This window comes from Heloderma suspectum, chromosome 1, assembly GCF_057233095.1.
Source record: "Heloderma suspectum isolate Gila_16-S chromosome 1, 16-S_ref, whole genome shotgun sequence".
Lineage (NCBI taxonomy): Eukaryota > Metazoa > Chordata > Lepidosauria > Squamata > Helodermatidae > Heloderma > Heloderma suspectum.
Window position 1 is genome coordinate 374,461,798 of NC_139458.1, and position 12,917 is coordinate 374,474,714.

The 12,917-nt window shown below is 43.2% G+C and overlaps 1 protein-coding gene across 3 annotated transcripts in view; it reads left to right on the forward strand.

Moving 5' to 3' along the window:
• PRKD3 (protein kinase D3) overlaps positions 1-12,917 on the forward strand; it is a 66,456-nt gene that overhangs the window by 25,278 nt on the left and 28,261 nt on the right. For 2 of the 3 annotated variants that reach the window (XM_084828270.1, XM_084828271.1), the window contains 4 exons: positions 6,801-6,939; positions 7,492-7,623; positions 8,830-8,987; positions 12,598-12,787. In XM_084828270.1, the coding sequence (XP_084684396.1) occupies positions 6,801-6,939; positions 7,492-7,623; positions 8,830-8,987; positions 12,598-12,787 (619 nt within the window). Of the gene's footprint in view, positions 1-842; positions 915-6,800; positions 6,940-7,491; positions 7,624-8,829; positions 8,988-12,597; positions 12,788-12,917 lie in introns of those variants that run through there. The other variant, XM_084828272.1, reaches the window with a different exon arrangement.

The following is a 12,917-nucleotide window of genomic DNA, read 5'->3' on the forward strand; positions in this document are numbered from 1 at the left end:
TTTTATTTTTCTTCACTGAAACAAATATCCTTACGCTGGTGATTGTACATGCAAAATCATTTGTTTTAGGTACATCTCAAACAGGTGTCATTAAGTGTCTTTTACACATATGGGTCTCCTATATTATCCAGAAGAGTGTATATGTATGTGTAAGGAAAGGGGTGTGTGTGTCTGTGTGTGTGTGTGAATGACATTTCAGTTTATCAGCCTGGTTTCTAACGCATTAGAGCCTCGTGTGGCGCAGAGTGGTAGGCGGCAGTATTGCAGCCGAAACTCTCCCCACGACCTGAGTTCGATCCCAGCGGAAGCCGGGTCCCGGGTAGCCGGCTCAGGTCGACTCAGCCTTCCATCCTTCCGAGGTCAGTAAAATGAGTACCCAGCTTGCTGGGGGAAAGGTGGTCACGACTGGGGAAGGCAATGGCAAACCACCCTGCTATAGTCTGCCACGAAAACACCAGCGTAAGCAGCGTCCCTCTAGGGGTCAATAATGACCCGGTGCTTGCACAGGAGGAACCTTTCCTTTCCTTTTTCTAACACATTAATTCTGACCTTCTGAACTTCTGAGAGAACAGAAACTTTAAACATATTGCATAACCCAGGGATGGGGAACATGTGGCCCTCCAGATTTGAACTACTGCTCCCATAAGGCCTCACCACTGGCTATGCTGGTTAGGGCTGATGGGAGTTGCAGTTCAACAACATCTGAATGGTCACATGTCCCCTACCACTGGCATAATCCATATCTCTATCTGGTTACATTTTGAGCTAGATACTTCACTTTTGCAGAGATACTGAATCCCACAATCTCATGATGCATTCTTTTTATGTGGACTTCTTTGGAGAAAAAACAGCTGGCTAGGCTAAGCATGAAACATTACATGCGTTATATGCTGGAAAAGAGAACAAAATAGAAGGTGAGTTTGCAATAAGATCACCACATACAGATTTGTTTAATGGTGTAGAACTCACTAGAGATATCTCAACTTCATGGATAAGCAACCTTTTTGGGTCCATGGGCACATTTTATGCTTTGAAATGTGTCTGTGGGCACTACCAAAAATTGCTGTTGGGGTAGGTGAGTGCTCCTCCTCATCCTCCCTTCACTATTTCCTTCCTCCTCTTCGCCCCTACTCATGACCTTCTTCCTGCCCCTGCTTGCTGTTTCCTTCTCCTCCCCTCACTGTTTCCTTCTCCTCCTCCCCAACGTCTGCTATGCATACCTTATTTCCCAATCTGCGATAGAGCAACAGGAGGGAAAGAAAAGCTGCAGGGGCACTGGGGGAGGAAGGAAATGCTGCAGCGGCATGTGCGGCAGCGCCAACAGCAGCAGAGGGAGGAAAGGTGGCATGCGTGTGGTGGCAACAAAGGGGGAGGGAGGAAGTAAAGGCCATGGAGCTCCAGTGGGGTTTGGGGGTGCACTGGGAGTCTTGGAGGGTGCCGGTGTGCCTGCGGGTGCTGTCTTGTCGACCCCTGCTCTACATGAATTTCTTGGTGGGGTGGTGGTGAGGAGATAAAGGGACACATGTCAGGGACTACAAATATTGCACTAGAAGTAGTTCCTGCACCCCTTTTACTCTATGCCTTCCCTACTCACCTGGTTTCTCCATCCTGTTGTTTCGTTTTCTCCCTTTTTCTTTCTGTCCCCATATGTGAGGAAGAGCATAACTTCCCCTCTTTAATAACTTTATTTAGTGCATTATGGACAGAAGCTTTCTCCAACAATGGGTTTAGATCTGCAAGAGGTATCTTCAGTACAGTGCAGTCTTTTGAAACTTTATTCAGCATTTGTATAAAAGAGGAAAATAACTGATGTGTAACTGATGGATCTGATAAGTATTAATAGGGCTTACAAAGTGGTCAGTGGTATTTGCGTTTGTGTGTATGTGAACTTCTGATGTTGCAAATGCAAAGCAATAATATTGAATAATATATTGAATAATATTGAATAATATTAATATTGAATGCAAAAACAAATAAACTTTCGAAGAAATCAGATTTGCGCTAGTGATCTGCATCCAATGAAGTGGTAGGGTGTGCAATCCTCAGAGTTGAAAGATAGTACAATGAATAATCTTCTAGTGTTACTTGAGAGCTTTTAGTTCATTGACAAGAACCGAACATGTTATAGACATGCAGGAAGTTGGTGGGAAGAACAGGCCATATTAGTGGTGTCTTGCTAGCAAAGTCAGCATTTTGAGATCGAGATACTACATGCTACTCTTGTATGACTTACGGCAGTTGCGTTTTTCATTGCCCGGTGAATGCTTATTTAGCTCCTCACAATATGTGTTATTTTCTAAATCGTATTTCTTAGATTTGCTTACAGGCAGCTGTGGTAAGCTGATGCTAGAGCAAAACACTTTCCAAGCCAAAATATACATACTTGTTAAGACCAAAGAAAGTGGAGATGAGGTCATCCTTGAGAAGTTGTTCTTACTGAAGTAACTACATTGATAATAATAGAGGATGTGTGTCTATCTGTCCATCACTACCATAGGTCCAGGACTATGAAATCTAGACGCCTGAAACTTGGCAGGCATACTAAGGGGACCCTAGGAGTATGCACTTCAGGGTAGCTTTGTTTTTAATATGCATTTATTAATTTTAATTAATTTAAATGTATCCATGTGGTGGAAGCCTGCAGTACATTGTCAGCCACTAGGGGCAGACTTCCCTAACCAGCACATAGCTTTGCAGTTAGGGATGTCAGAGAATTCCGCCACGGATCTCAGTGAGGCCGAATGCCAGTGCATTCGGCCCCCCAAAATCCATGGCAGAACGAAGCCCCGCCCGCCCCCCACCCCGCGAAAGGCGCGTGAAACGGGACACCTACCTGCTGCCGTTCGCGCTGCTTTGCGAATGGTGGTTGCGTCCGCGGCTGCCATTCGCTTCTTCATATAGCCGTGTTAGGCTATGTAAATACTTACATTTGCGTCCCTGTGGAAGCCGTGATAGGCTGCGTAAGTATTTACGTAGCCTATCACGGCAAAAAAAAAGGGAATGCAAATGGCGGCTACGGCGGCCGCCATTTGCGTTTCCCTTTTTTTTTGGGCCGTGATAGCCTACGTAAATATTTACGTAGCCTATTATGGCAAAAGAGAGGGGCGCAAATGACGTAGTGGCCGCCATTTGCGTCCCTGTATTTTGCCGTAATAGGCTACGTAAATATTTATGTAGCCTATCACGGCTAAAAAAAAGGGAACGCAAATGGCGGCTGCCGTAGCCGCCGCCATTTGCGTTCGCTGGTGTGTTTTTTTTTGCCGTGATATTTAAATAAATATATTTATTTATGTATCTTTATAAAATATATGTAAATATTTACGTAGCCTATCACGGCAAAATACAGGAACGCAAATGGCGGCGGCTTCGGCAGCCGCCATTTACGGCCCTGCAGGCTGCCTAGCGGCTGGATGTCCGGCTGTGGGTGGCCCCGGCCAGCGGCTCTGCGGAATTGCCGCGGAGTGGAGCTGGCCGGAGAGAATTTCGGGGGGAGGGACGGAGTGCCTCCCCCCCCCCACGAATGTCACCCTTCGAAAAGGTAAGTGACTTTCGTACATCCCTATTTGCAGTCCATACAGTTTGAAGCCAGGGGAGATTAGTAGGCTAAGGGGCACAATTATATATCTGCCCCCGCCCCTGTTGCTGTGGGGCATCCCGCCTTCAGGGGAATGGTGTGGACAGGCCCCTCCCTTAAGGGATCACAGGGGTATACCTGGCAGGGCTTGTGCCTAGAGATGCATGGTTTCACTCAGATGGGGAAGGCACATTGTGTTCAGCACTTTGACCGCAGTGTAGCTTTGCTTGAAGGCTTCACTGAATCAAACTAAGGACTATTTAGTTAGCCGATGGACAGAGTTATATGCTTGCTCCCTCTCCCTGGCTGTGGGGCAACCCCCCCTCAAGAGAATGGAGCGAGATGACCTCTCCCTTAGTGGGCTGTAGGGGTGCACCATGGCAGGGGTCAGGCCTAGAGGTGCCAACATTCATTCAGACAGGATGTGTCCAACTCTGATAGCTGTGTAGGTTTGCTTGCCGCCTTCACCAAATCAATGTAAGGCTATTCCCACCCATGCAAAGCCAGGTCAGTTCTCTAAGAATAAACAGGCCCATTCAAACACTGAAATGCACTGCAACCAACATGATTAAGAACCAGGTCCAAAAGTCAAATGGTAAACTTCCAGGAATGCTTTGCTATAAATGGTGAACAGATGACGGATCTTAACTTTAAGGTGGAGAAGTGGGAGCTCAGCCACACCCCTGGGAAATATTACAGTTATTTTTCAGTCACCATGTGAATTAAAAAGTAAAGTCCTGGGCAAAATTTATATAACTTACATTGTGGGCAAAGGATGTTGATTCATTTATATTTTTTCTGTTCAATAAGATTTGGCAGGTAGGGGAAAATTAATGGACAGTGCAGTATGATTCATATTAAAATGCCCGTTATTAAGATGTATTATACATACAACTGTTCTAAGAACAGGAACTAGGCTTTCAGTCAGCAGTTGGGGAAGTGAGAAGAGAAATGCAATGAGTGAAGCTCTAGATGTTGCCTTGTGGTATGAATCCTGACAAGTTGTTGGAATTTGTGTTGGTCAGCCTGTCTGACAAAAACATGGTTGCACCTGTGCCAGCCATTTTGTTTGGGTACCATCATGATTTTTGGGGGGTCATTCCTTATATCATGAATCATTCAAAAGTAATTTATGATTCAAAAGTCCCTCTCAGTGACATCAGCATGTATTTTTTTCTCCTGAGAAATAGTTCTTCGCAATGACTGAAATCCATGCTTTACATTTGTTGACATTCAATAATATAGTGACTTCTTGATAAAATTCTTAATTGGGAACAATTATGTAACCATCACATTTAAATGTTAGAGTAAATTAGATCATTTAACATAACCAATTCTGTTGGCCTTTCCCCTGCCACCATGAAAATGTGATAAGGGCTATATCATGCTGAAATTGTGATACCAAGGAAATTAGATGGCAACAGACGATGAGGCAATAACTGTGGAACACGGAGGCAGGGTGAATTGATTTAAATGAAGGCAATTTAAGTCACTAAATCAGTTTAAATCAGTGAGAAAAAAGGTTGATTTAAATCAAGTTTCCCATTGAAACTTTTGCACGTATTTCCTGAACAATGGTGCAAATCTAACCACTAAACCATATTAATTTACAGCTATATGGAGTATTATTTGCAGTTTCATTCTCACAAGTGAGGTTTGCATCTCTTTGTCTCAGTGTATATGTTTTGCATGCTTTCCTTTTTTACCTATCGATGGAGTGTCTTTAAAATATTCCTATACTTATGACCAGTACCCATGATAGTCTGAGGTTAACAACACCATCCTATACATGCCTACTCAAAAGTAGGTTCCATTGTGTTCAGTCTGGCTTACTCTGGAGCAAGTGGTTTTGTAAAATCATTGATTTTTTAATCCACCCTGCTATGTTGTCTTTCTGTCTTAGCTACCTCCTCTGTCTTGGTTAGCCCAGCTCTACCACTACATAAGCACAGAACAATAAAGCCTGTGCTGAGGAAGCGCAAATTTGCATTAAAGCAAAGCATGCTTCCCCTGCACACCTGGTCTTAAACTGGAAATGTGGCTTTTTTTTCTTTTCTTTTTTACTATTCCTGCCTTCGTGCAATCAAATTTTCGCCGCAATTCAGTGGTAGCGACTTTGGGACAGCCAGGCTGCAAAGAAGGCTGAGGTGGGGAGCACCTGTGGACTGCATGTTGCCCCCCTCTTCTCTACAATATGGAACAATGTGAAATGCAGCTTTTATTTGTCAGATCTGTTCAAACTTGAAGGAAATGATACAAAAATGTTTCACCTATTGCTTTTTAAAAATCAAAACTAATTTACAGAGGTGGCCATAAAGTTGTCAACTGTGTGTCTTTTGTAAAGCAGGAAGGGGCAGACCTTTTCTGGAGTTCATGTACCTCATAGTCCAGGTCTGAACGTTTCAACTTATTAGCCCTGTTCAGGCATATTGCCTGAACGCATGAGGGCTTAAAGCAGATAGAAGGACGAATACAACTCCCTTTCAGACCTTGCTGATTCAGCATGGCAAGGTCTGAACTGAGGAGTGAGGGGGAGCACACGAGAGATGTAGGGTGTGCGGCCAGTGTGTGCGGTCCCTCCTTCTACCCACTTTAAGCCCATGCGCGTTCAGGTGAACACCTGAATAGAACTATGAGCATAAACCTTTAGCTGATTTCTGGCTGCTTCTCTATATAAATACAAAAATACAACATCAGGACTGGCCCCTAGACAACAGCTTATCAACATGCTTAGCTTTTGGCTAACGTACGTACGTGTGTGTGTGTGTGTGTGTGTGTTTCACCAAGATCCAAATGTGCCAGTACAAATGTAGTATACTTGCTCTATCCAATACTGTTCTATTTCACAATATACCTTGTGGGTTCAGCAGTAAGTGCCAAGCTTCAGTTATGTCGTTTATCTGAAGAAGAGCAAAGGTATGTATTTCTTCAGGTGTTGTGATATATATGTATGTATGTATGTATAAATAATATAGCACACAGGTCTGTGGTTAGTGTAACCTATAATTAGGCCTGAAAATTTTCAATTTGCTGTTTTAAAATCTAGCAACTCAAAAAAATCTTGTTCAAATCGAGATTTTTTCAGAAAATATTAAAAAGGATGGTGTATTCGAAGGAACACTTGCACTCAAACTTTCTGTAGTAGTAATAGGTAAGAATATCACAAGTTTATGAGACGAGCAAATTACAGCATGTTCTAATTCCGACTCTGCTTTTTTCACTGCAGTTCCCAGAGTGTGGGTTTTTTGGCATGTATGACAAAATTCTCCTGTTCCGCCATGACCTGAACTCAGAAAATATTTTACAGCGGATTACGTCAGCTGAAGAGATACGTGAAGGTGACCTTGTTGAGGTTGTTCTGTCGGGTAAGGATATTATATTTTCAGTGATGCATCCCTATTGTCTACACAGGGGGTCTGATACATAAAACCATGATATTGCCATTGCTATAAAGTAATTGAAACTTGTAAGCTGCTATATAAATATTTATTAAAGGTTACTTGGCACAAAGTTGATGAAATGACATCTTATTCAACCATCCTGTACAGATGGAAGTATGAAAACTCCTGAATTCTTACATAATAAATTGTATCATCTTAATTTATCTTAATGTTATGGAATTAGTAAGTTCTCTGTTCTATAATAGCAGTTGTTATATTTTAAATAGCAGCAACTTCTTCATGTGGCCCATATTAAAAAACAGCCGTGTCTCTGTGTACAGGTGTCTTTGTGTACAGATGTGTTTCACAATGCATGTGTCGTAGCATTTTAGCAAAGCCATTAGAGTTTCTGCACAGGGCAGTCTATCTGCTGAAGCTGTTAGTATTTTAAAGAAAATAGTTTCAGTCAGTACTTGAAAATTATTTCAGGAAAAAAGTAGAACTTATACCTTTTTTAACCACTCATTTTTCTTAAAGCATTGGCTACAGTTGAAGACTTCCAGATTCGTCCTCACATGCTTTATGTGCACTCTTACAAGGCCCCCACTTTTTGTGATTATTGTGGAGAGATGCTTTGGGGCTTGGTACGGCAAGGGTTGAAATGTGAAGGTAAGCTGGTCAGTAATGGTGAGTCTTACAGATGACGTGTCTGTGTTAAAATATCCAGAGGCCACTATACACTTACAGCGACTTTGCATATGTACTTCTTCTATATATTTTAAAAATATATATTAGGAGTTACATATAGAGCAAGGCAGGTTTTTATTTTTGGGTTTGGGTAAAATATTACGACCCTGGAAAAGACCCTGATGCTGGGAAAGATTGAAGGCAAAAGGAGAAGGGGATGGCAGAGGATGAGATGGCTAGATAGCATCACTGATGCAATGAATATGAATTTGAGCACACTCCGGGAGAGAGTGGAGGACAGAAAGGCCTGGCGTGCTATGGTCCATGGGGTCATGAAGAGTCGGACACGACTTAACGACTGAACAACAACAAAATATTACGAAGTTAACACCCCCCACCTTCCACCCCCAGCCGACATGACAGGTTTCTCTTGTGGCAAATAAAATGTTTGTTTAGGGGGATGCTGAGACAGAAATAGCCCAATCCTAAGGCTTTGGGAGCCATCCTAGAAGGTTTAGGGTTTGCAAAATGTAATCCCAGTGCAACATCAGAATCTATGACATGATGCCAGTGCTGCAGGCAGACATCCTGGTGCAAATGTTTTGGGTTGAAGTGTTAATTAGTGAAAGGTTTCCTTTGCTTCACTGGGCTTCTTATAGCTTTTGAAGAATGTTCCAAATGGGGATCCCTTTCCATGTGGCCTTTATTCACTTGGCTGCAGGACCTTCCCCAGTTATCCTGTCAGCAGGCTGTTATCCAGGTATTAGTAACCCAACATGTCTTGCCCACTGGCTTCTGCTCAACTCCTGGGGTTCTAGCAGAGCCAGGAGTAGATAGTCGGCCAAGGGAAAGAGAGCTGAGTAAGATCAGCAGTAACATGAATTGCATAACAGGCCCTGTTTTCAGGCTTTAGCTAGGGTGAAGCAGGGTCAGAAAAGCAAGTTTTGAGGCCAAAAAATGTCCATGCACTGCAGAGATCTGCTGTTAATTACATGACCACTGCAGTGTTGTAGGTGGTGATTTAAAATTAAATTATTCAGGTCAGCTTTGCCATATTTTGGGTTTGATCTGTATTTTCTGAAAATGTCACCCTAAGCTATCACTCTTAATTTTATTTCGTTGTGTAGTTTCATTTGTAACAAGTTGTTTATCTTTTCCCCTCCCTGCTTCAAATGCTAATTTCATTAGGGTGTGGATTAAACTACCATAAACGATGTGCCTTCAAGATCCCAAACAACTGCAGTGGAGTGAGAAAGAGGCGTTTATCTAATGTGTCTTTGCCAGGAGCTTCACTTTCAGTTGCGAGATCAGTACAAACTGAATACACAGTCACAGCCACGGAAGAGGTATTTTATGTCCCCTTGAAGAACAAAAAAAATGGTGTCAAGTCAAAGTGGATAAGCTACTGCCACGAATCAAAGCACAATACCTCAATTCCTGCAGTCCCTGAATATGCGGGGCTCCAGGAGTTCCTTATTTATATTCAAACTTAATTTGAGTTGAGGTTTCACCATCTCAAACAGCCTTATAGCTGGTTTTCATTCCCAGAACTTTGCCTTGCAAACTTTTTGGGTTGTTTGTATAACATCTAAATCACTTTCCTATAAAATATCAAAAGGTGATGTTTAAAAATAGTGAACACAGAAGTAGTATACATTTGTGGAGTAATTGACAAGAGTGCCTTTGATTATCTGCAGAGATGCCATTTCTGTAGGAAAACCCTGGTAAGCCCTACACTTACCACGACATGACAGAAACCCTTTTTAACATGGTAATTGATATTGCTTCCCAGTTCCCACTGAGAACTGGGAAGCGCTAACTCATGAGCGTTCCAACTGGAGGTCAGCCTATATTACAGGCACTATGGACTCTGAAGAAGCACGAGAACAGAGCGAAAGGGAGAAACGAGCTCAGCGGAAGGCACGTCAAGCAAACCCTCATTGTGACCGCCTTCCACCTGGAAACCTGTGTCCTCACTGTGGGAGGCTGTGTAGATCCAGAATCGGCCTTTACGGCCACCTGCAGACCCACTGCTAGAGATTAATGTGTTGATTGACCTATCTTCTATGAATCTGTTTAATCCTTTTAAAGAGTTATCTATACAGACTCTGTCTTTGGAAGACAAATTTACTTGGTCACGAGTGATCGCCCTGCTGCTGCTGCTGCTGATCATTTTATGTATATGATGCAAGGCCAATCCTGGTGTAATCACTATGGATAAAATGCAGTGTTTCGCGGGTGGAAGGCAAGCTTGTATAGTAGGTCTTTCCCTTTTGCTCCTTTCCACTGCAGCCCCCTGCACCTGCCACAGGTTTCTGCAGAGAGTCAGGGGAACCTACAGAACATTATGAACTGTGTCTTACAGGGCTGCAGTGGGAGAAGGGAAATTGCCAACATTGGGAACCTTGTGCAAGTGGCGCCAGATTCCCCCACCCAATTTTGGGTGACTTCCCCTCTCCTATACAGCATGGTGGAGAAGGTAGAGATTTATTGTGCAAAAAATACCTTGCCTTCTGCTTGCTCAGTGTTGGATTTCACCCATGATATCTTTCCCTTTTCTCTTGGCCCCCTCCGAAGTATTGTAACTTGTGTGTGTTTGCATATTTGTTTTGCCCTTTTTTGGTACCATTTGTGTATTTATAATTAACAGAAATAAATCACTTACCATTATGGGTTGGATCCAGACTTAATCACTCTTGGAGTAGACCCATTGAAATCAATGGGACTTGACAAGTTAGTCAAGTCCCACTGATTTCAGTGGGTCTGCTCAATGTGTGACTAAGTCTTAATCAAACCCTAAGTAATCAAGGTTAGGCGTAGGACTTAGCAGGAAAGTGTTACATATCTATTCTGTAAAATTAGAATTTAAGAACATGCTTTAATGATACCCTGAATGTAAAAGGACAAGTAGACACTGCAAAGTCTTGTTGCAAGTTGTTCTGTTCATTTGTGCAGGTGTTACAGTGGTATTAAATTACTAGACTTATTTCCAAAACAACATTAAGGGCTTCCAGATTAGAGGGTGTGACTTCAGTCAGGCTTGAATGTTCACATCTCTCATTTAAGGAATTAAGCACCGCCTGGTGGCCATTGTACATGGACATTATCCATTGTCACCAGGCCTTAGCTAAAACAGGACATGAGCTTATCAAATGTAATGGTAGGTGTGTTCAGAAGAGGCAGACAAGTTCCTCCGGCCAATACTGGAAGTTCTTGCTTTAGCTCATACCAGGGTTGATGTAGCAATATGCTGGCTTCTCTGCTACATAGAACATATCAGGCATAATTTTTCCTGGCTTAAGTAGAAACAGTGTTTCATTTCATAGGGGTCTAATTTGCTATAGTCTGTTGCTGGTGAAGGAGGCCTGAAAAGGATTTAGGAGATAGGAAAGGTAGAAGGCTAGGGAAAAGACCTGGGGGGTGTTTGCACCAGCAATTTACTCTGAGCCGGCTGGGTGTTGAGGTCATTAGGGATACATGACCTCGTGACCATCCAGCAGCCACTCCAGAGCTTTTCAGGGAAAAACCGGATCTCCTGAGACTGCTTAAAGTCCAATTCTTTTCCTTAAGTCAGGTTCTCCCCAATATACTTGTTGTATGCCCCAACCCCCGCATTGAGCTCGGCTATGCTAGCCCAGGCCAGGGGTGTGCCTTTCACTGTGACCCTGGTCAAGGGGTGTTTCCTCCCATTGTGCTGAATGAGGCTTGCCCTCTGAATGCCCACAGAAATTACAGAGAACCCCCTCAACTGACACGATAGATGTTAAAGCCCAATTCCTTAAGTGCGATTAAGTGTGATCTCAAGGCTCAGATCCATTGCCTTAGGACATAACTCCTTCACAGCTTCCTTATAGAGATCCTGTGCATTAAAATGGGGGCTGGTTTTGGTCTCTTTCCCACCACAAACCCATTGGTGTCTCCTCAGAAGTAACTCATATTGTGGTTGATGAGCTGCTGTGGGTTAAAGTGGGGGCTGGTTTCCATCTTTGTGTTCTCCCCACCCCTTTCCCAACACAAGCATATGTGTGTCTACTCAGAAGTAACTCCCATTATGCTCAATGAGGCTTGCTCTTATTTATTTATTTATTTATTTATTTATTTATTCATTTCATTTCATTTCATTTCTGTACGGCCCAATAGCCGAAGCTCTCTGGGTGGTTCACAAAAATTAAAACCAAACAGCACACAATAAAACATATAGAACATTAAAACCACAGTATAACAATACAACCAGAATAAAGCCTAGCAGCAGTGCAGGGATTTAAAATACAGATTTAAAACAGCAAAGCTAAAAGTCTAGAAAGCTAAAATGCTAAAATGCCTGGGAAAAGAAAAAGGTCTTCACCTGGCGCCGGAAAGAATACAGTGTAGGTGCCAGGCGAACCTCACTAGGGAGCTCATTCCACAGCTGGGGTGCCACCGCAGAAAAAGCCCTCCTTCTGCCTCACTTCCTTTGGCAGGGGCTCATGGAGGACGGCTGCTGAGGATGATCTTAAGGTCTGGGCAGGCACATATGGGAGGAGGTGATCCTTCAGATAACCTGGCCCCAAGCCGTTAAGGGCTTTGAATGTTAATACCAGCACTTTGAATCGGGCCTAGAAATGGACTGGGCTCTTGAAATGCAGGTGCATCTGGACTTTCAGGGGAAAGGAGAAAAGGGGAAGGTGGGGAGGCTCTCTTACTGGTTGAGCAGCCCCTGCCAGTCAGATGACATTCAACCCCACCTTCACCAGGAAGTATGTTCTGTGAAGTGATTTTTACTGGTGCGGAGAATCTGCTCACGGAACCCTGCTCACAGCAAAGCCGATTCCTTTTAAAAAATCCAGTACTCCTCCATTAGCTTCTCCTTCTGTTGTCATGGAAAGATGGCCCTGGAGAATGAAATTTGCATTATACTTGGATTATTTCTTTTCTGAATTCATGAACTGAAACCCCGCGTGTGTGGTTTTCTTTCAGCGTTGTCATCCAGAGCCCAGTAAGAGGATTCCTTCTTGGAGTGGGCGTCCAATATGGATGGAAAAGATGGTTCTCTGTCGGGTGAAAGTTCCACATACCTTTGCTGTTCATTCTTACACTCGACCCACCATATGCCAGTACTGCAAAAGGCTGCTCAAGGGCCTCTTTCGCCAAGGAATGCAGTGTAAAGGTAGGAGTTCCAATTTTCCACAGCAGCAAGGTTAATCTCTGTGATTAAGGCTTTGAATACACTCAGCCGTCAAACCAAAGCTTGAATGAAAATTGTTTCAAAAGGTAGGATTGCAAGCTTTGAACTATGC